The sequence below is a fragment of the Salminus brasiliensis genome, chromosome 17 (genome assembly GCF_030463535.1).
Source record: "Salminus brasiliensis chromosome 17, fSalBra1.hap2, whole genome shotgun sequence".
Taxonomy (NCBI): Eukaryota; Metazoa; Chordata; class Actinopteri; order Characiformes; family Bryconidae; genus Salminus; species Salminus brasiliensis.
In genome coordinates, this window is record NC_132894.1 from 33,175,461 (window position 1) to 33,200,214 (window position 24,754).

The 24,754-nt window shown below is 41.1% G+C and overlaps 1 protein-coding gene across 2 annotated transcripts in view; it reads right to left on the reverse strand.

Annotated features, from left to right (window-relative positions):
• Positions 1–269: 269 nt before the first annotated feature.
• The window catches only part of ntrk3b (neurotrophic tyrosine kinase, receptor, type 3b), a 145,478-nt gene continuing 120,993 nt past the window's right edge, over positions 270–24,754 (reverse strand). The window contains exons 13-17 of one of the 2 annotated variants that reach the window (XM_072660084.1): positions 19,975–20,105; positions 15,045–15,217; positions 11,161–11,404; positions 2,912–3,070; positions 270–1,892 (exon numbers count right to left, since the gene is read on the reverse strand). In XM_072660084.1, the coding sequence (XP_072516185.1) occupies positions 1,707–1,892; positions 2,912–3,070; positions 11,161–11,404; positions 15,045–15,217; positions 19,975–20,105 (893 nt within the window). In that variant the 3' untranslated portion in view covers positions 270–1,706. Of the gene's footprint in view, positions 1,893–2,911; positions 3,071–6,894; positions 7,093–11,160; positions 11,405–15,044; positions 15,218–19,974; positions 20,106–24,754 lie in introns of those variants that run through there. The other variant, XM_072660085.1, reaches the window with a different exon arrangement.

Here is a 24,754-nt window from a genome sequence, read left to right on the forward strand (position 1 = left end):
GACGAAAGCCTTTTGAGATGAAAACACAATCTGGAGATGTTTTTGGGGTTTTGGGGTATTTTCAGACACAACATTTTATAACTACATAAAATAAACCAACATTAGAAAAAACGGAACTTTAACTTTTAACTTTAAGTAATTTACAGTAAAATACAGAGATTTAAATATTGATACTTATATCTCTATCTGCACTCTGCAACCCCCCCCCCCCACATACATAAATTAAATAAAGAAAGCATAAGGCAGTAAATAAAAGCTTTTCCAACAGATCAGATTTTTGAATATTTATTTAATACATAATCTAAACATACATTTGTCGTTTGTCTTCAGCAAACGTTTTTCGGTACTGCAAAGAGGCAAGAGAATCTGAAGTCATCAAAATGGTGACGTTGCGAAAGTTTCGGTGTAAAATAACTACAGACACACCCATTGCAAAAAATAACACAGAATTGTTTCGCTACAGACGACAACACCGTGAGATCGTTAACTTCCGATGCGATGGCACTGATAATATCACATACGTATGAAGGGTTTTGCAAAACATTGCTTCAGATGGGTGTCCGTTTCAGAGCTGTGTCAGGAGGCCTGCAGTTTGTTCTTTTGCCACATTATGTTTTTTTTTTCTTTTTTTTTTTGCAACTTTAAAAAATAAAGCAGTATACCGTTTAATTCTGATTTCGCGGGCAGCTGATGTTTCCTCCACAGCTGTCTTGCAGCAGTTCTTTCCAGAACAGGCTCCATACGGGGAGAGATGAACTGACCGTAAAAGCGTGGGTGGATTAAGTGTTGCACTAGTGGTCACACTGAACAATATTTATGCCCTCTTTATGGTTGAGTGTTTAGAAAGTCTATGCTACCAACCAACCACTGGGTTGAAAGAAGGAACAAAAGGAAAAAAAAAAGACAAAAAAAAAAAAAGACAACCATATAAAGAAAAAGAAAATAAGTTAAGTTGACAAGTATAGAAATTTACAGTATGTACAATCACATACAATTAAAATATACCTATATTTTAGTATTCTAAAGACGCTTCCCACTCAAGAACTCTTCACTGACAAATCAAATGAAATTTCATCATAAAAAAAAAAACAAAAACAAGGAAAATAAAAAGCAAAAAGAAAGTAATGCTAACTAGCTAAGTGGATAAAAGAAGCTAAATATAGTAAGGCTTCTCTGAATAAGTAAAAAAAATTAAAATAAATAAATAAAAAAACATAAAAAAAATATTTTGAAATGAAGATCTACCAACAGCGCTGAACACGACAGGCACCCATACCGTCCAAAATGAAACTAAATAAATAAAAATATATTCATATATGTATATATACGTTTATAAAATGAAACACTGGAAAGCTTTTGTTTTTTTTTCGTTAGACACGTGGTTGCCAAGTCAAAGGCAACAATTTCCTTTTACACAATTTTGCTTGTGTGTGTTTTTTTGTTCATCAGCTTTTAGGAAAATGTTTCTCTTCGTAGAATTCTGTACACTATATACTGTACCGAGTAAACAAAATGTAAAAGTACTTGTTTTTAAATATTTTTTCTTTTTTTTTTCTTTTTTATTCCAGTGTATTGAAAAAAGGTGTTGCAGGCACTTAAGTCCATCCCCAGCGTGTAGGTGATTTTACAGTGGAGTAGTAAGGTTAGGGGCTGTTTGGTTATTCCTGGATTGCGTTGGCCTCTGGCGAGATAGAACCGCGCCGGCGTTAGCCGAGGATGTCCAAGTAGACAGGTGTGGCTTTTCCCAAAGCGTAAAGGACTTTCTGAATGTCTTTGATGTTCAGTCGCTGCTGCGGCTCGCCCTGCCAGCAGCCCAGCATGAGGTCGTAAACTTCCTTCGGACAGAGACGAGGCCGGTCCAAAACCCGGCCCTGTGTAACGTACTCGATGACCTGCAGGGAAAGTCGAGAGTCGAGAATTTGTAAAGGTGAGTTTTTCAGCTTCAGCGCTCTACACGAGACTTTTACAGAAGCAGGGGGACGTTTTCTTTAGGGGGAAGCTGGGGAAATGTTCCTGACATACCTGAATCTGATAAATCAGGATAAAATATTTACACAATTAATTTAACCCTGAATTTTAACCATTTAACCATCGAATTTACATTATTTATCACCTTTTTTTTTTGGAACAGAAGAAGCTAGGCTAATGTTGCTAGCAACCAGTAGACTTAGATCACCACCAATCTCAATCAATATCATTAATACAGAATCTAAATCCTTCCTATCCACTCAAAAAGCATCTAAACTTCATTCGGGTTTGCATAGTTGATTGATGTTTGACTTACTTTAAAATAAATAATAATAAATAAATAAATACATTAATTAATTAATAAAACAGAGGGAAGGTTTGTCCAAAAATGTATTAATATAGCTTTCCAACATTTTTTTTGAGGTAAATATATTCAAATGTAGGGTGTACAGCACATTTTCACAGAGTTGAGATTGGTGACAGTCTAAGACCAGTGTTTGTTAGCAACGTTAGCCGAGTATCTCCTGTTGTAAACGAAGGGAAGCACACGTCGGATCGCAGAAATGTCTTGGCGGATCGACTGTATCTGGGGTCAGTGATCAATCATGTTCATTTGATTTGTTGCCAAATTACTCCTTTAAGTTGTGCCCCACTCTCCACTCTCCACTAAAACAAGAAAAGTACTGTATTTTTAATATTTCATACATTACGTTTAGATCTATTCCAGCAAAATCCAGCAAAATAAACTAATAAGCAGTTTTAAACTGAGGCCAGGTTTGGTTCTGAAGCTACACACATCGTTACATTTTCCCAAAATCACACATTAAATGTCTGAGCGCTCTGAGCAGATGAGGCAGTGCTCTGACAGCCGCTGGCTACCTTCACTGGCTTCCGCCTCGGAGATCACGCTCCGGATCTTAAAAAAAAAACCCAGCTCCCGTACCTCGTTATTGGACAGCTGCAACCACGGCTGTTTCCCGTAGGTGAAGATCTCCCACAAGATGACACCGAAGCTCCACACGTCACTCTCCGTGCTGAACTTCCGGTACATGATGCTCTCGGGAGGCATCCAGCGAATGGGCAGCATGGTGTGGCCGCCCACCTGACGGAGGAGAGATTACACGGCAGAATTAATCAGGGAACACACGTCACACACTCTGTGACAGCCCTCTGTGAGCCCCTAAGTGTGTAAACAGCAAACATGGTCCGAGTGTATATGATTAACACCCAGAGCACGCAGGTTTTGGGTGTTGATATGAATTATTCATTATGGTGGGATTGTGCACGTTCAGTCCATACCATTGGCAGAAATAATTGGCAGATATACGCACAATATGTCCAAATGTTTGTGGACACCCCTTCTAATGAATGCATTCAGCTACTTTACGTTGCACCGAAATCTAGTAGATAGCCTTCTTCCATGTAGGGACAGTTACTCCAACAAAAGCAGGAAAAGGTTTTCTTTTTAAATACCCTTGATTTTGGAAGAAACAATGAATGAGCAGGTGTCCCAATACTTTTGTCCATATAGCATAACCAATCTCATCTCTACAAATGTATGCCTACAAACGTCTCTCAAGCCCTCGATCTTGATTTTATTGTTTGTTGCAGACAAAAAGATGCAGTTTAGACCATGACATGAAATGAAATCTGTAAACGCTAAAATTTACTTCTCCCCATATCTAAATGCTGGACCGGTCATTTTGAGTAGCCGTTCCAATATTAGTCTAAATGTTGAAATAAAGTTTAGACATGCCAGAAACATCTAAACACAGCTTTAAAAAGACCTATCAAATAAATGACTTGTAAAAGGTTGATGATTCATACATGGTCCATACATGGTGGTCTATACCTGGTGGTCTATACATGATTCATACATGGTCCATACATGGTGGTCCATACATGGTGGTCTATACCTGGTGGTCTATACATGATTCATACATGGTCCATACATGGTGGTCTATACATGATTCATACTTGGTGGTCCTTACATGGTGGTCCATACATGATTCACACATGGTCCATACATGGTGGTCCATACATGATTCATACACGGTCCATACATGGTGGTCCATACATGGTGGTCCATACATGATTCATACATGGTCCATACATGGTGGTCCATACATGGTGGTCTATACATGGTGGTCCATACATGGTGGTCCATACATGGTCCATACATGGTGGTCTATACATGGTGGTTCATACATGGTGGTCCATACATGGTGGTCTATACATGATTTATACATGGTGGTCCTTACATGATTCATACATGGTCCATACATGGTGGTCCATACATGGTGGTCTATACATGATTTATACATGGTGGTCTATACATGATTCATACATGGTCTATACATGGTGGTCCATACATGGTGGTCTATACATGATTCATATATGGTCCATACATGGTGGTCCTTACATGATTCATACATGGTGGTCTATGCATGATTCATACATGGTCCATACATGGTGGCCCATGGTCCATTTAGGGCATGTCGGGGTGTCTTTGCTATCGTAACAACGAGAGAAGTACGCCTTGCTCGGCTCGAAACGCCCAAAAGACATGTTGCACGTGGGCTGCACGTGACTGTGTTGACGATTCTCTGCCAAGATAGTAACGAACGTCAGACTGTTGACGTCTGCCTAGGTTGTTTTCGGTCAGTGGGGCACCTGTGTTTTTTCCTGTTGCCATGATATGTAGCAATACACCAGAAATTGAGCTAAACACACCTCATTTCGAGACCACCGGGCCTGTTGGTGTAGATATATTTCCAAGCAACGTTGCTATGCTAACAACGTGAAAATAGGTGGGGTGTTAGAAACTGTTGGCGGGGAGGAAGATCGTGGAGCATCGTGCTCACCTTGAGCAGGGTGTAAGACAGGGCCCTAAGTCTAGTGCTTGTTAGCCCAGTTAGCCTAGCATCTCCCATTCTAAACTAAAGAAGCACAGGTCAGATCCCAGACATGTCTTGACTGATCGGCTTCATCTGGGGTCAGTGATCGGTCATGTTCATTCGATTTTTGTTGGGTTGTGACTACGTTTGAACAACAGCTAAAAAATGAACATGATAACTCTGGGCTGAGGGCTAAAGCTGACACCTCAAGCTCTGATAATGTAAAGTAATGGCTTCCAGCCGTGCAACTGAGAAAATTCATCCCAACTAAACTAAACGTCCTAAACTCCTTTTTACAACCTATTAATGTGTCTGATATAATTTGGATGATAAAACCTAGATTATTGATCAGGTAGTGAATAGAATACATTTTTAAGTCATGAAGCTCGTCTCGCTTGTCTCTCTATCCCGCTTCGCTCTCTCTCTCTCTCTGCCCCTGTAAAATCCTCTGCTCCGAGAGACAAAATTGATTAAACAATAATGTATTAATCATGCTAACACTCTGCTTTCATTAGACTGGATTATTCTCAAATCTATTCCCCATTCATGTCAATTGTACTTCATTTATCATATCTGTGACAGTGTGGAAAAGAGTTGCTTTACAATGGACTGTCGGATGGACCCCGTCCAGCTGGGTACAGCATTTCCGTTCCAGGAACTGGTAACATTAGATCACTGGACGTTGATTCTGAGCTGAATAACAGGAATCTAACATGTTTGTGTTTTAATTTGTTCTGTATGAATTTATACACTCAGATCTGATTATGACTGCATCCACATTACAGAGCTGAGGGCAGGGTTTTACATTTGTGTCTAAATCTGACAAATATCTCATTTTTTTTGAGAAATGTGAACAAATCTATTTAAATCTGATTCATACCCATACAGGGGTCATTCATGATCTTTATGGTCCATGCATGATTCATACATTGCCCATACATGGTGGTCCAGACATGGTGGTCTATACATTATTCATACATGGTCCATACATGGTGGTCCAGACATGATTCATACACTGCCCATACAAGACTCCTGCAAGGTCCATACAAGGTCCATACATAGTTCATACATGGTCCATACATGGTAGTCCATACATGGTGGTCCATACATGGTTCATACATGATTCATATATGGTGGTCCATACATGGTGGTCCATGATGGTACATGATTCATACATTCCCCATACAAGGCTCATACAAGGTCCATACATGGTTCATACATGGTCCATACATGGTGGTCCATACATGGTTCATACATGGTGGTCTATACATGATTCATACATGGTCCATACATGGTGGTCTAGACATGATTAATACACTGCCCATACAAGACTCATGCAAGGTCCATACAAGGTCCATACATAGTTCATACATGGTCCATACATGGTAGTCCATACATTATGGTCCATACATGGTTTATACATGATTCATATATGGTGGTCCATACATGGTGGTCCATGATGGTACATGATTCATACATTGCCCATACAAGACTCATACAAGGTCCATATATGGTTCATACATGGTCCATACATGGTGGTCTATACATGGTCCATACATGGTGGTCCATACATGGTTCATACATGGCCCATACATGGTGGTCCTTACATGATCCATACATTGCCCTTACAAGGCTCATGTATGGTCCATACAGAATTCATACAGGGTGGTCCATATATGGTGGTCCATACTTGGTTCATAAATGGTCGTCCATACATGATTCACACATGGTCAACACATAGTGGTCCATACATGGTTTATACATGTCCGTAATAATGTTGAGCAGTGAGTGAATGTTGACCCACACAGCGAACAGATTTCAGTCTGACTAACCGGAGATGCGTCTGACTACAGAGTGTAAACACATGCAACTAAAATTTTATCAGGACACAATCCAGGTACCAGTCACATACAGTGAGCGGGTGTGAACAGGGTCAAAGAGCTTCTCAGCATGTTCAAACAGCAGTTCTCCAAAACTCAAGAGATCTTCTAGAGAAGGCCACAGCAAATCTGTCTCAATTCATTTTAATGCTTCAGTTTTGTGTAAAACCTAATTACCGTCCTCCTTCAGTGTCTGCAACAGGTTATCAGTGGATTTACAGACTTAATGAATTACAGTAACAGTGGCTGCGGTCAGTAGAGGGGCAGTGAAATCGCTGGTCTTCTCTGTATTTCTCGGAGTCAATCCAGGCAGAGACGATTCACTTAACAGCACAAACCCTGAACAGCTAAAAAACCAAGAGGTGAGCAATAAGGCTTGTAATGTGAAGTGAAGGGAACAGAATAGTCCTGTCTGCTCTTACACACAATAGCGCACTTTTTAAATACGCTAATTTGCTCACCATTACAACGGAACGCAACTTTGCTGTCTCTTGACATTAATAGGTGAATAGCTGCTCCAGCGTTCAGCTTCTCGGCAGATTAAACCAACTAATTGAGTTACGGTGAGTTTAAATGACCTGTCGCTGGCACACATACACACACACACACACACACACAAGCTGGCCCCTCCGCACAGGCAAATGACTCCAAATCCCTCTTTAAGGAGGGCGAATTAAAACTGGTTAAACAGGCGCGCAAATGACACCGCTATCACCTTGGGCTTCGCGGTTGAGGCCAGAGCAATTAGCCGAGCTGGGTGGTAAATTAATAAGCCGGGAGGGGGAAAAAAACCACAGCATATATATTTATAAAGAGTAATAATCATCATCTCGCTGGCAATTACCCGCGCGTTTTGCATTCGCCGTGGCCCTGGTGTGGTTTTCGGGGAGGGAGGAAAATGAGCTTTCTCTTTCACTGGTGTGTAAACTGGATTACAGGCCAGTCAGTGGCTCCATGGTGGAAGGAGAGATTGGATTAGTGGCGTGGAAAGTGGTGCAGCATGGCAGGGGATGGATTACAGCCCCACAAGGACTAACTCGCCAGGCATCCGCGCTTTTAGGAGCCGGAGAAGCAGATTGGACCGGGCCGATAATCTTTTTTTTTTTTACAATGTTTCAAAAACAATTAATAAAGAAAGGTGGGATTATACACTGCAGCTAATGATGCGCCTAATTTACTTGATCTGAGAGTCAATAATTGAGTTGATGTAACTCATAGCAATGCACACCACTATATACAACACTCAGTAAATCCAGTAACAGTAAATCCACTGACAGGTGAAGTGAGTGACATTGATTATCTGGTTCCAGTGACTTCTGTCAAGAGGGGTGGGATACCACAGGACACACTGAGACATTGAGAGGTCTTATGAAGCTGTTTTGGCAGCACTTAAGAACCTTCATAGGATAAGGTTATTGTTATATTATATATTATATAACGTATCTCCAAAATAGGCAAAAATGGTCTTAACTTTCATTGGAAGTCAATGTAAAATAAGAGTCTATTCCCATTTATTTAGAGCATTTCTATTGGTCCATTCATCCAGTCCAATTATTTAAAGAGCAGCGACATTGGACAGCAGCGATATATATATGAATATATATATATATATATATTGTTACTCGCATTTACATCCACTTCACCTCCAAGCTCTACCACCGTGACAGATCAATAAGAAATATTCATTTTGGGACCTTTCTAGCATATACAGATTTGTCTGTGACAGGACCTGACATATGAACATTTATTCTGTTCCAGCATTAATAACATACTGACATGGCACGATATGTGTTTCTCAGATGTTCTCTGAGGAAAGCGGAGTGTACCCGGCTCGGATGCATTGGCCAGCAGACACCAGTGCCGGCCAACATTACACTGTAGTGATGTGGGAAGAAAGTGCCATCTACTCCCCCTGGAGAGAGTGAAGCCAGTTGTGCTCTCTTGGGGCCCTGGATTCAAACTAGCGATCCTCTGGCCCTATTCTGCTAGACCATTGGGAGGGGGGTCCCCTGCATAGTTCACTTTTAACATCAACACCGAGCCGCCCAGAGACTGCAGATGCACATTTTTTTGGTCCTTGATCCTTGTTTCAGAGCACTTGCAATGGAGGTTTGATATGTAGTAACCTGGCAACCGACATGTAGGCATGATTTAGCAGATTTTCTGCAATATGCACAGTGAAAGAACCCGTCTGACATGGCTGACCTGTAAATTTAGCCCGCTTGCAGCTGGTTATCGACTCTTCCAGACAGCAGGGGCAGCCCCGAGCCCCCACAACAATAATCCGGCCGACATTCGCAAAAACTCCTCTCGCGCTGTCGTTTTCTTTGAGGGGTTGCTGAGCTTGTGAATGAATGCAGGCTGTTGGTGAAAACTCATAAGATGTGTTTGTGTGTGTGTGTGTGTGTTTAAAAATGGAAATGTTGTACACCATTTCAGCAGCAGTTAAAGGCTTATCAAAAGATCTCACACACAGGATACTTGACAAGCCATTAGACGATACGGAGTCAATGCGCCACTTTCAATAGGCCGACAAAAGGGTCTGGATTGGCTGCTGGTGAAAAGGCCGCTATCTCTCCCTCTCCTGCTCGCTCACAATGGTGCAGCTCCTGCTGGCCAGACGCTGGAGCCCCAGAGGACGGGCAAACGTCAATATGACTAGCGGCGTGTGGATTGTGTGCTTGGCAGAACCCCTATTTATAATCACTCGACACAGTGAACGTGTCCAATGCGGTTATGATTTCCTAATCTCTCGGCTCTGTCAATATTGCAGCCTGTGCCTGTGTGTATGTGTGTGTGTGCGCGCATGTGTGTGTGTGTGTTTGTGTGTGTGCGGAGGGGAAAGATGCTATCGGGTGATGCAAGACCAGTCTTCCAGTTCCTGCCCTGGCCTAGACAGAGGCATCCTTCACTTTCTTTGGGCTGCAGTTCGCCCGATGCCACTGTCATATCTAAACCTTCCAGCTCTCATTATTTCAGTTTTTAAATGAACCAACAGAACCTTGAACATTATTATCTCTACTATCTAGAACCGTCATTTACTAAGCAGGGTCTATGAGGTAGGTCGCCAGAAGGTCGGCAATGTCCTTCTGGTCTAATATAAACTGTATCTCCATACAAGCCTGAACCCACACATCTCTGCAGGAGAGCTTATGTTCCTACCAAGTGCATATGATGGTACATACACTATATGAAAAAAGTATTTGGACACCTGCTCATTCCACGTTTCTTCTGAAATCAACATCATTAAAAAAAGAGCTGTCTCTGAGTACTGTCCAGAAGAAGAAGAGAAGGCTTTCTACTAGATGTTGGAGGAGCTCTGCTGTGAGGATTTGATAGCATTCAGCAACAAGAGCCTTAGTGAGGTCAGAATGACTCAATGCTGGGGGGCTCTATACGCCTCTATCCCACACGTTTATCTCCTCCAGAGAGTCCTATTCTATTGGCAGTCCTTCTCTACAGGGACTAGACTACAAGCTGTGTGTCTGTATGTGTGTGAGCATTTGCACATCTGTGTCAGCAATGTGTGTAGCTCAAAGTAGCTGAAGGGGTGTCCACAAACATTTGGACATATATTTGTCTAGAATGTGAACAGCTGGATTGTATTAACAAACCTAGATTTCAATTCCCAGGTGGTTGCTTTGGTGTTTCTGGGTGGTTGCTATGCTGTTCCATTTGCCAGTTTGAACAGCTGGGTTGCGAAACGCTTGAGAGGCCTTTCTAGAAGATCTAGAGGAGCATTCATGCAACGTAGATGAAGGTTGATCTTGTTTAAAAAAGCAACATAGCAGATTATAATGCTCACATGCTCAGATGTCATCCAGTGATGTTTAGCAGATGTTGTTGTTGGTGTCTTGGAGGACACCAGATCTATCTCTACGCTTTTGGTGGAGAACCACAAAACATGACTTGGTCTTCCACCAAGAACTACCACTTATCCAGTAGTGCACAGGTTGAAGAGTGAGAAGGTTCAGGTGATGTCAATAGTGGCACAAGCACCGGATTTCGACCCCATTGAGGGCTTTGTGGGACTGTGTTGGGAAAAGGTGTGGAGATAAAGAACCCAACCACTACTACAGGAGGTGTGCAAGAGCAAAACAGCTGATTTTCATCAGGAGAACGTAATGAAAATGTGAAAGTGCTGATGTGAGATGGTCATCAAGGCCAGAGGGAGAGTCCAACACGACACCCTACACCCTCTCAGCTGTCTGTTTAAATTATGTAAATCTGCACTGACTTCCACCCCTGAAAACACAGGCCTATTATTTAATTATTAATCTTAAGGCTTGTTATTCAGTAACTATAATCAATTATTCATGAACTATTACACGACCACTTCGCATGGTGTGCAGTTCTGAGAGTGAGGAACGGACCCACCCTCCCTTAAAATTAAACTGTTGAATAATAACACTCACCCGATAGTAGTCCATGCTGTAGATGTCTCTGGACATGCCGAAGTCGCCAATCTTGACCAGTAGGCTGTTCCCCACCAGGCAGTTACGTGTTGCCAGGTCGCGGTGCACAAAGTGCTGAGAGGAGAGATACACCATCCCAGCTGCAATCTGGGTGGCAATGTGCAACATCTGCGAAAGCCCCAGCTCCCCGCTGCTCTGCATCGGATGGCCGTCCACCAGGATCGTGCCGTCTGGACCGTGGGCCCTGAAGAAGAAGGAGAGTCGAGTGAAAAAAGAATAATTACTAATAATAACACTCCTACAGAAAGTGATGGTGGTGGTTCTCTCTATCACTGTGTTTAGTCATTAGAACATCTCCAAAGTTCTCCTCTCTCATGGAGTCTAGTATTATTTAGAGTTCTCCTCAGATCAACACCTGGTTTGGTGATAAACCAGGGCTTAATGATGGTAAATCAGCTGATATGATTGATGATGGAGTTGAACACATCCTCCACACTGTGCTGGCTGGACTGGACTGGGGGGCGTCCAGGAGAAACCTGGAGGAACCGAGCTCTGTTCTTCAGACTAGCTCACCGACAAGATCTTACTACTTTCTTTCTTCAGAATGAGAAGCTCTTGGGCTAATACTCTACCGCTATGGCCGCTTTGCCATCAGCGATCGGAGTCAGAGAGAGCACAGTTGACCACACAGTGTGTGTTAGATGTGTGTTAGCCGGTGTGGTGAAGCTGGGGAAAGAAGTGGTGGTTGGCTTTGTGAGTCCTTATCCTCCTATTGTCTGGAGCATTGCTAGTGCTAGAGGGGGAGTTACGAACGGGTGGGTTAATTGACGGTACCAAATTAGGTACAATAATTATTATTTTTTTTTTTTATAATTCCTTTCTACTAGATTTATGTTTACCTGCATCTGTTCTAATGAGATCTGGAGTTTCTACAGATTTTAAAACCTCTTACTGCTGAGAGACTTTATGCTTTATAATAATGTGCTTAGGTGCCTAGAACTTCTGCACCGCACTGTATATGATGGCTCTGGCTGGAAGTGTGTAAGAGGCTTGTCCTAGATTGCAGTGAAAGGTCACGCTATGCAAAAAAGCTGCCTTACAGTCACTGGCATTTAATCCGTGAGGCGCATGCAAACGTGCCTTAACTCGGAAGCTCGGAGCCTCGACGGCAAACGAAATCACGAGTTTTGTTGTTTTCCATCTTCACGCCAAACAGAAACCACCTGTTGTTTTGGCTTTGCGACTCTGCTGATTTGCCTGCCCCCTCTTCCATTCTTGCTGAAAATAGCTTTGGGCTGATTGCGGCTGGATTTGCATGAGGCGGCCGCTGCTTAAATTGTGCTTCAACGTAATTTCTGCCTCTCTAATAGTCCTGGCAGGGGAAACGCCCCCTCGCCGACATGTTGGAGAGCTAACAATCAGGCAGTCTTTGAGTTAGAGAAGCTATTTTGCATGTAAAACACACTCACACTTGTCTTGCGAGCTGGAAACCGAGCTGTCTTTAGGCCTGTTTAATTCCACGCACGCTGCATCTGCATACGGCCTAATTGGAGTCAGCGACCAGCATCACGCAATTCTTTGATGCTCATGAAAACCGACCAGCCTCTGCACCGTTGCAGCGTTTTGACGGCGGGTTTCGTCATTTGGTTTCTTCGATTGCTAACTCAGCGAGGCCGAAAAGAAACCCTTCATGTGCGAGAGGCTAAACGCAACCCAGGTCACAATGGAATTACCTAATCTCGTATCACAGCGCTCTGCTGTAATCAGTTTGCGCTAAAGGAGCAGCCTCAGAACTTCTCCCGAGAAGGGCAGCATGTCTGAGTCTGTGACAGGCATATAAAGGCATTTTGGTACTGTGTAAGACTGGATAATTAGGTTGAAGACAAATCCCTGTCCTGCAAAGACTTTATTTTACTGGAATTTGTGGAGGAATAAAGCAGCATACATTCATAATTCTTTAAATTATTTTGGTATGATTCAGAATCATGAAGCACTGGATACACAAAAGGACAGTAGAAAAAAAACACAGTAAAGAAAAATAGGACATCGATTTGTAAAATTCCGAATCGTAACAAAATCTAAAAAATTGCTAATTAATGCTGCATTTATTTGATTTGCATTTATTTTATTTAAAGCAACAACCAGATAATTGACAATTAATAACTGATATACTGTATTTCAATATAAAACCTGAAAAAATACATTATATTATTAAAAAAAAAACTGCCAGAGAATTTTGTCGAAGAATTACTAAGAAATATAGTTCTGTACTGTGATAATCTTATATTAAACTATTTAACCAACTCATTTTTTTTTGCGTTCAAATGGTTCTTTGAGAAAGAAGTTTGAAAGCAGAAGTTTGATTTCCACTTTTGAAAACAGACAAAACATTACATTTTGTCCAAAAAAAATAAATAAGTAACAATGTAACCTAATATTCTATTAAAGTCATAAGATCTTATGAATGCGTTGGATGCATCATTCCTAGAAAAAATATTTAGTGATATTAACATGTACTTTTTGAGGCACTGACTTTAAGATACTAACTTAAGAATAAAACAAACTTCAAAATCAAACAAACTTCAAACTTCAAAATCAAACAAACTTCAAAGTCAAACAAACGTCAAAATGACAAAATTAACATAGTTGAATTGCATTTGCATTTTTACAAAAAAAGGTTTCTATGTAGTACTTTGTACTTAAAGGGTTTGTAGATCTTAATATTGTAATAATGTCCCAGTATTGTAAGAACGGCTAAAATGTAACACACTTATGCACTTAATTAGGGTCAAAAATGTAATAATACCTAATAATGTAAAAACTTGCCTAATAACTTAATAATGGGTCTTCATTATTTTAACCAATAATATAACACCTATTTGAATATGATACCTATTGATTGCGTCCTTAAGAATTGATTACACTTTCAGGCTGAATATTTGTAATACCTAGTTACATTATTAAGTTTTATTAAATTTTTTGAGTTTTATTATAACATTAAGTGCTACAGGGTTGTTTTACTTTCTTTGATAGTGGAACCCCTTTTGATGTTACATAAAAGTAAATTTACAGTTTTCTGATATGATTTTATATTGTTTACTAACACAATCTGTTCTTTAATTTTTTACGATGAACAAACCAAAAGAAATAAATCAAAATGGCTTTAACTTTTGTTAAAATAATGCTTTTCATTTCGGAGATACAAGGTTGTGTTCCAAAAATGATGGTTTCTCACCACTGAGTAGAAATATTTAACCCATGAAATACATTTTCAGCCTTCAACTCTTTGCGTAAGCATGTTTCTACTGTGTATAGAACCACTGCCTTTACTTAAGAACCCTTGAAGAGTGGGGCAGTGGTGGCTCAGCGGTTAGAGCGTCAGGTTATTGATAACAGGGTTGTGGGTTCGATTCCCGGGCTCGGCAAGCTGCCACTGTTGGGCCCTTGAGCAAGGCCCTTTACCCTCTCTGCTCCCCAGGCACTGGAGTTGTGTGTGTGTGCCACAGATGGGTTAAATGTGGGGGACAAATTTTGCTGTACAGTGACAAATACGTGCACCCTTACCTTTAAGAGCCCAATTTTTAAGGTTTTACACCATTACCATTTCCTCACAGCTGGAACGGCTACATATGAAGGACCCAAGAATCATGTTTTATAGCATCACTCGAGTGACTAACCCGAAAGTGAGACAGTTAGAGTACATCTTCCCTACACGTGATTTACAGCTTGGTGAGCTGTCTACCTGCTGAATCACTCACGACAGAGACAATCATCAAAATGCATGTCTGGCACAAGGGGCGACACTGAAGCGAAGTTCAGCAGTGCTGAAAGTTTCACAGTCGCACTGGCACCCAGACGAATCCCAGGGTGGGCTGGCCTCTCACCTCAGAAACTTGTTGAGATCTCCATGCTTCATGTACTCAAACACCATGATGAGGGGGTCACTATCCACACACACGCCATAAAACTTGACGATGTGATCGTGCTGGAGGTTAGTAAGCAGCTCGGCCTCTCTCTGGAAGTCCTTCCTTGCGGCTAGAGTTGGATCTTTCAGAGTCTGCGAAAGCGAGAACACAGGACAGTCAGTTTCTGGAGTCTGGATGGGAGAGCGTTCTCTCTTAGTTTAATCAGCACTTCCATTAAAAAAAAAAAAATTCAAATTGAGCTTCTCAGTGAATCGGCAGTGATTAGCTTTGTCATCAATTTGCATGATGATAATGCATATTTTAAACTCTTATTCTCTTGCAGGGAGAAACAGCCTGATGAATATGCACTAGGTTGCATTAAGTTGCAGCTGTGGAAGTAACCATTCTTCCCTAATAACCAAAACACCATCTTCCAGTAGCTTCCAAAGCTTTAGAAATACTCCTCAATAAAGACTCCTCTAAGCTTGGCCCAACAATCAGCGGTCCTGAGATCCTCTAAGCAGCTGCCAAGCACTCTGAACACTTGTATAACTGATGCCCACAATCAGGATACGGCTATAGAATAGAGTATAGAGTAAACCGTTTTCAGGTAGTTGCTTCCTCAGTTTGTGAAGCCACTGAGAAGCAGCAGTAATGGTGGAGGTCAAGCTTGTGGGACTGCTATACGGGAACTCCATTTGCCTGCATAAGACCTTTTATCAGAAAATTTATCAGACTGTGGTGCACTGTTCTACTGTGCAGTGACACCTGCACATATATGACCTTCATGGAGGCTTCCTGTAAGCTCACCACAAAATTCAACAGAACATCTGATGGAAATATGACCTGTAGGCCTGTGGAAGGTGTAGGCTGCAGTGAGAACATGCAGTGATGTTTGAGAGACGATTGTGCTCTCTCCGGCTCCGGCTGCTGATGCCTGCAGCAAAACTCGGGATTGGAACCAGCAAGCCTCTGGTCATAGGGAGGATATTTTTACTGCTTGTTTTGCAGAAGGTAAAAGGCGTTGGAATCCTTACTGAAAAACTGGCATGGTGCTTTCAGACAGTACTTCAATCACTGAGAAACTCTGGCTGTAATTCCATTAGCCAACCTCCCTATATTAAAACCGATCATGTCCAAACAGGGCTCTAACCATCCACAGTAACAGATATTTTGTCCAGGGGTGCCTAAACCTTTGCACACCACTGAGTATACAAAGTCCCGACAGCTCCAGATAAGAGAATGCTCATTTCCTCAGTGTTCCCTGTAACTTCTCCCACGCTCCATTACTCCGGCACACCAGACAGTTCTTTCTGAAATATAATCTAATCAATTACAGCGTAATTACAAAATAACTCAACCTCAGCAGCACACGGTGTAATCTGACCGCCATTACCAAACTCCGAAGCGAATCTATCTGACACCAAGTTAAGGAATGTTCAGATGGAGCGTGGTGTGAATGCCACAGATGGCCCTCCCGCCCCCCTGTCAAGGGATCTGTTCGTGTCCTGTTGCTCGATGCCACATTCCTAACAGTTCCTTACGGCCTGGACTAGCAGACGCCCCGTCAAGTGCAGTGTGTTGTCTATGTCTGGTGTAATGTTCCTGACCGCTCCATTTTTCTGCGTCCAGACTCTATTGGTATTCTTATAGTAAGCAGTGCAGCGCAGAGTGCAGATTGCAGCTGATCAGGTTTTGGTTTTTAAAAAATGAAAGAACTGCCTGAGCAGGTGAACTGCACATATCTGCTATAAATGAACATGTAAGCGTAGTTTCCAGCACCAAATGTTAGCCGAAGGTACAGTGAGTGACCACTAATTGATGCAAACCACAGTTAATTCAGTACAATCTGAATCAGAAAAGTGTTTCTTCAACCCAAAAAATACATTAAAATATCACATATAATAAGCTTACCATTCAGCACTGACTACTTTTAACCCCTTAAAAAGCCAACAATCTGTCATATGACCCAAAAGTGTTATTACAAACTTCTATTGCCAGATAATAGCTCCACTAGTTTGTACAGAAGTCCCTGTAGTTACTGAGTATTACACCTTAGTTTGTAAAAGACCTTGGAGTGTTAAGAGGTTAATGATGTTTGCATGGGGATGGACTGTGCACTGCAAAAAAACTGATACTTAAACTGATGAGGTAACCGATTACAGAGCATTTTTTAAGTCAACTAAACTTAGTTTAGTCAAAAGTTCTCTAAAGTACATTTTTTCTTTTGTACTTTTTACTTATCTCACCAAAACAACATTACAAAGTGAGCTGCACTTGCAATTAATACATATTTTGTACTATTAACTTAATCATTATTCTGACCATCCCTGCTATGACTATATTAAGTTATACTACACCATGATTATTATTATATTAGGATTATGAATATGTTGCACATCTAAGCTGAGCAACAGTTTAGATGGTTTGGTGACTTTTATCAATAATTTGTAAATAGTTCTGATCAGAGGAGGATGGGTCAGGTCCCCCTTGTGAGCCTTGGTTCCTCCCAAGGTTTCTTCCTCCAGCTCTGAGGGAGTTTTTTCCTTGCCACTTGCCACTTGTCTTTGGCTGCTCACTGGGGGTCTTAGGTTTTTCATGTCTTTTTATGATTAGATTTTTTGTATTTTTACTAATTACTGATTGTGTAAAGCTGCTTTGTGGCAACAGAAGCTGTAATAAGTGCCATACAAATACATTTTTTACTGTTTATTTCCATCTGTAGGCTCATTTCAATATGTGTTGTTGACCAAACATTGATGCAGAAGTATAAAATGTGAGTTAGGAGAACTTTCGACCAAACTAAGTTGAATTACCCCAAAAAACTCAGGGTTTTTAAAAGTTGGCCTTTTTTTTTTTTACAGCGTACTGCTGTTTTTTTTACCATAATTATCAATCACACTTTTTATAATCTTTACCCAATTACCTTGTACCCCCCCTACCCCCCTCTCTCTGGCTCTGGCTCCGGCTCCTGATGGCCAACATACAGCATAACCTGGGACTCAAACCAGCGATCCTCGGGTCATAGTGACAGCGTCTTAGTCCACTGGACCACATGAAGCCCAAGACTCCCTTTTTTAACTCGCCGTGGCCCTCAGCCGTGCTCGAATGCTTCCGACTAGCGTGATTAATTAGCGTTAATTAGAATGGGAGCTTTGTTGTTGACATAAATGTGTAAATGTTTACAATAACTGTAGAGTCAGATTAAGCCATATTAAGGTTATGTTAAATTAACCCTTTAGCACTCTAAGGTTAATTACACACTAAAGAGCATTGTTTAGTAACTACAGGCGGCCGTCGGGCCACTGACCGTTTAAGAGGCAAATCGATGACTGCTTGGCCTTCCTACACATTCTGTACTTCATGTATTGATTACAGCATTATCACCTTATTTTAAAAATGTCAGACAAAAACTTTATATCTCCATTTTTGTTGTTTTTGACTTTTTGACATAACAGGAATATGTCAGTGGTTCTTTACATAGTGTCACTTAATAATGGACCAATAGAAATGCACCAAAAGATGCTTCAAAATCTTTTACATTGACTTCCATATAATATATATATATGCTTTTGGGTCCTTATCCTTTCGAGATGGCCTCCAGAGAGCATATTACCCCTGGTTATGACGAGCTCTCCGACTGAAGTGCAATTTTAACACTAAACGTCAGTATGAGACCTAAAAAGCAGCTCCAAACTATATTATTGCTGGTAGAGCAAAACATTACAGTCAATAAAACAAGATGTCTGGTTATATCACTTGGTAATAGAGAGAATCTGCCCTGGAGGCTTCTTTTTGGCATTTATTTAAATTCCCTGTCTGCTCTACATTGCGCAGCAGTGATGCTTGAAAAGACACTGTAGACTTGGAGAAAGATATACGGCCCCTAAAACATACAAAAATCAATATTACTAGAGGTCCTGTCTGCCTTCTATAAAACAAAGGCTAATGAACAAGGTTACAAGAGGGAGAAAAGGAGCCAGGAATAAAAGTTGCAGTGATGTCAGCCATAGATATCAACGATATATTTTAAGATGAGCCTCAAAAACATTAGTAAATGAGCTGCAGCTGAAATTGATTAAATACTATGTAAGATGTTTGGTCTTATAGCTCCTCCCCCTCCATCTCTTTACTGCTTATACCCATCCGTAAGGTTAGAACTCCCCCATCACAGAGAGAGAGGCCTTCCAATTCTCAGACTACTGACCATGGAGGGCTGTCAGTGGTGTTCAGTGGGATTCAAACTAATGACGTCCTCCCTGCCTCTTCAGAGAGACAGGCAGTTAGACCGTTGCGCCACCTTAGCGCTGTAAAGCCATGTACATATCTGTGTCTGAGACAGAAGAAGGGAAAGGTAAATTTACTTAGAGCTGCGTTTGTATGCAGTGTAATTTCACAGCTCTGGGCCGGCCCTACAGTCTAACTGCTGCTCATTATCAACTGTGAGAAGATCATCAGTTCAAATCCCAGCAAAGCCTCAGTTTCTCCATTGTCAAAAGCCTCCTAGTCTGGGGATGTCATTGTAGTAGATGGAGTTCTAACCTACAGATGGGAAAAAACAGTAAACAGATAAAGGGGGCGGAATCTTCTTTCAGCTGCAGCTCGTTCACAAGTGCAACTGTGAGTTAGGAGAACTTTTGGCTAAACTATGACTCAAGAAACTGCATCATGATACAGTGGGTTCAGGCATCGCACACAGTTTACTGCAGCGAAAAGAAGCTACTAGAAATGCTGCCTGTAAGTAACTCTCCCGCAACCTTTAACAATCCCAAATGGAGGGCAAAATGGCATCGCCTGCCTGACTATGGCATTAGCTGGAAAGGATGTGCGCGAGTAAAGCCCACATGAGGCCCGGCCTGTAGCACTAAAGCCAGCAGGCGGTGCCTTTAATTGAAAAATCATTCCGTACCTTGACAGCTACCAGCATCTTATCCTTGGTAGGGCTGAGGTTGTAACACTCTGCCAGGAAAACCTTTCCGAAAGCCCCCTCGCCCAGTTCACGCTTCAGCACGATGTCTCGCCGGTTCATGTGCTGGACGTCTGGGAGAGAGAGATAAATAGATAGAGAGAGAAAGAAGTAAGGGGGTTGTCTTCGTCAGGCCCGCAAACTAACAAACAACAAAACAAGCATTTTAACAAGAACGAGACATCCTCAAAAATAGACCATAATGCCCAGAAAACATGTAGTATTCCAGCAGCTCTGACATCATTACCCTTTCTCTGTCCTCGCTAGGAACATTTTAAAGCCTACACCTCATGGTTCACAGCACTTCATTTGAAAATGTGAAGTGTGTATAATTGCTGTTACGCAAGACTTCAGGGCAGTTAGGTTTTGTCTTTTCTTTTTTAAGGAACGGTTCTATAGCTCCCTTGTTCAAGAAAACACCCCGACGCCACTCTCATAAATGCTAATCAGCCTTATAAAAGCGGAATGATGCTGAAAGAAGCTGGCATTCAGACCAATTAGCCAGATAATCTGGTGATGAAAGAAATTCACCTAGGGATAGAATTAAAAAAATGAGAGCTGCCAGTTTAAGTGTGTGTATGCATGTGTGTGTGTGCGAATGTGTGTGGCAATGTATTTAGTTGTTCGCTATCATTAGTCCCCGCAAGGAGCTCTGATTCTGTTTGATATGTTTTTTTTCTGCTTTTTAATCTGTTTTAGGAAGCTAACGACCAAAAAGAGTAGGCATTTATTTATTTATTTTTTTAGCTTTGGAACTTTTCGCAATATCAGAACTAGTTACCAGAGTTAAAGATCACAGAGTAACTTTCTCTAAATTACACTGGTGCAGTTTTATTAAATTTAATATCAAGTGAGTCTGCTGTTTAAGGTAAATGGGAAAACGGGCAAGCTCAAGGGTCAAACTGTGATGACTAGATGACTGGGTCAGAACATCTTCCAAACGTCAGGCAGGTCTTGTGGGTGTTTTCCGGTATGCAGATACCACAGGACGCCTTCAAAGGTCTTGAGGAGTGCATGCCTCAAATGGTCAGATTTGTTGTGGCGGCACATGGGGGATCTACTCAGTATTAGTGGTGCTAATGTTATGGCTAGTCGGTGTACACCAGGCAGCTAAACATCCCTTAATGACTCTTCCATTAAGGTTGTATTTGTGCAAGCAATGCTGCACAGTGCAACAGTGCACCACCACTTTCGGCTCAGCTATTTTTGTGTCTCAGAATTTCTTGATTAATTTAAATTTAGAAGGTTATATATATATATGTATTTATACTTCTAAATTTAAATTAATCAAGAAATTATGACACACGGCTGTCAATGGTGTTGATAGACTGCATCGGATATATCACAGCTCTAAGGTGGTGCAACGGTCTAACTGCCTACTTTTAAAGAGGCAGGGAGGAGATCATAAGTGTATTTATAAAGAAATGTTGACTCAAAAGAGGCAAAAATGGAGAAGCAAATTTTGGATGCCTTGATTTTGGAGCATGATTTGAATGTTTGAATGTTATGACAGGCATACCTTGGGCTTGATGTGCTGAAATAAAAAATAAATAGTAAAAAAAAAGTGGACATCCAAACTATTCTATGCTCAGGCAACGATGGGAATGGTTGTGTGGTACAGGGGTCAACAAGAGTTAAATCCATTGTTTATATAGAGACCAAGCTGAGGACCGTAGTTGCATTTTTGCTACAATTCTTAGCATTTTGGACACAGATATTCATCTTAAATGCATCTGTCATAATTATGTCATCACTTAGCATGTCAGCAGTCACTCCCGGGTCAAGTATTTACTGGTGAGATTGCCAAAATGCCAAATAAGCAAGACTCTGAAATTCAGAATATTAAATGTCCTTTAAACCACAAATGATGCTATGTTTCAGTGTAGAGCGTAGACTGCTGGGATTTGTAGTTTAATGAGTTTATTTAGTATGATCTGAAGCAACTGTCCCTGAGGAATAAACACTACACACAGCTTTTATTAGAAAAGGGTTCAATTAAAGCCACAGATTATATTTTGCTTTGTGAGATTAAGATACATCTAGCTACAGACATACACAAGGACACAAACCCCCTCCAAATAAACAGGAATACAAGCTCATGTATGTGTATGTATGTGTGTGTGTGTATGTGTGTGTGTGTGCATTTATGTGTGTATTTCAGGGTGAAAGGTCAGCTCCGGTGCAGATGGTGCTCCAGAGTTGTCGTTCCCTGTTTACAGCTGGATGTGTTTCCCGTATCCCAGCTCATTCTGAGCCGCCTCTTTCACAACAGACCCAAACAAGCAGCCAGGCTATAATGCAAATGAGCGTCAATTGTATACCAAAAAAAAAGCCATCTGGGGGAAAGTCACCTGGGGCTGTTAATATTTTGGCATCAGTACTCACTGTCATTTTCATTATTTGTGTGGATATTAGCGAGTCTCAAATAACAGAACACTCCCAACACATTCCCCCGGAAGCCTGCGGATATAAATACACTCTGGATACAGTCTCACTTATGGATGATAAATGTACACAGAACAAATCCATAAGGTCTCTGCTTGTGTCCCAAAGGTCTCTTCAAACTGCTCCACCAAAGGCCTAAATATTAGAAACAGCCTGATTGTCATTGATCTTAATAAATAAGATTATAATTATTATTATTATTAAATTCTGCATTACTAAACTGTTGTGATGTAATAAAACCCATTCATCGTGGATTTAAGGGTGATGCTTTGTTCTGGAGAAACTTAGTCCAAGTCAGAACCTGAATCAGAAACTGAGGCAAGATTATTCACAAGAGTGAATGGAGTCAGCTGTCCTCAGAGCTGAATGCCTCTAAAAGGGGGGGGGGGGGGGGGGGGGGGGGGCAAATGAAAATCTGCTTTGGGGGGGCCCTGACTCTCACACTGTAATACTGGTGTATTTACACAGTACTGGAGTACAGATGATAACAATAACGCCAGCATCTGAAGTACCGACGTACCTGAGCAAACAGCCCACACTACACATATACAGGTAAGATGCTTCGCTGAATATTACTGCAGCTGACTGAAAGATGGCAAAAATCAACGGCGTCAAACCGGCAGCATTTTTGCACCCCTTGCCGCTCTCATCGTTCAAACACAGAGGGGTCAAGTCTCTGCTTCTGCCTCAAACAGCTCATTTATATTCACTTATTCCATCATTAAGTGGTCTGCTGGGTTTGTCCCATCCTCTGAGAGAGCCATTACATGTGCACCTGTCGGCAGAGAGCTGGATGGGTTGCTTTAACCTTCAGCTTTCTCTCCGCGCCGCTTCCTCCTGCTGCCACACACACACACACACACACACACACACACACACACACACACACACACATATATATACACACTGCAGCCTAGTTACCCTCAGCCTGTTGTGGAACACCTCTGGATTAAAAGGCAATATTCCCGGGATCACACTAATGCTGTTAATGCCTGTGCTCAGAAACAGTCTCAGGTGGCTCCATTGAGAAGTTAAAGATGATATAGTGTGTGTGTGTGTGTGTGTGTGTGATCGTACTTGTACAAACAACATTCTGACTTAAAATTTAGATATGGTCTGTATCAATATGTGGATATCAAAATATAGATGTATAATAATTGTGTGACAATATATTATTTATATTATATAATTGTGGGACTATTATATTATACATGTGAAATTACATGTATATGATTGCATATGGGGCATTATTATTATATATAGGTATTTACAAATATGTAATACATAAAAGATATGTCATTATATGTAGGTAGCTACATATATGGAATACATTTGGGACATTATCAGTTAGGTATTCACTGATATGTAATACATAAGGGATGTAATAATACATGTAGTTAGTAAAACTATTATACGGGACACTATTATACATGAGATATGGAATGCATAAGGTATATATTATTACTATCTATCGTATTTTCATATAGTTTGTTGCATATACATGACATATGTACATAACTATATGTAATAATAGCATTTTGCATATATGTGTTATACATATTGGATATTATTATGACATATAGACAGTTACATATATGTAATACATATAGGACATTGTTATAGCAGTGAGGTATTTACAACCACTACTACCACTTGACGTTAACCCCAGACCAGCGGTTTCAGGAAGACCAAAGGTCTGTGCTCTACTGGGCTTGAAAACTGATTTACTGCTAGGTGGTGGCTATTGTGTCCCAGATGGTTGCCATGGTGTCCCAGGTGGTTGCTATGGTGTTCCTAAGATGTTGCTAGGTGTTTGCTATGGTGTCACAGGTGGTTGCTATGTGGTTGTTATTGTGTTGCTATGGTGTTTTAGGTTGTTGCTATGGTGTCCCAGGTGGTTGCTATGAAGTTGCTATGTAGTGTTCCAAATAGTCGCTTTAACATCCCAGGTGGTTGCTTATGGGTTGCTGGGTGGACGCTTAGGTCTGTCAAGTGGTTGCTATGGGGTTGCTAGGTGGTTGCTATGGCATTCTAGGAGGTTGCTATGGTGCTGCTATGCAGTTGCTGTGGTGTCCTAAGTGATTACTGTGAGGTTGCTAGGTGGTTGTTATGGTCCCAGGTGCTTTTTAAGCACTGTATAATAAACACTGGACATATTAGCATTACATGTAGGTGTTTATAATATATAATATATAAATGTATATATTACAATATGATATTTCTACATAGAGGTGATATATATAAACACATATATAGGAGATATCTATGACTCCAAGTC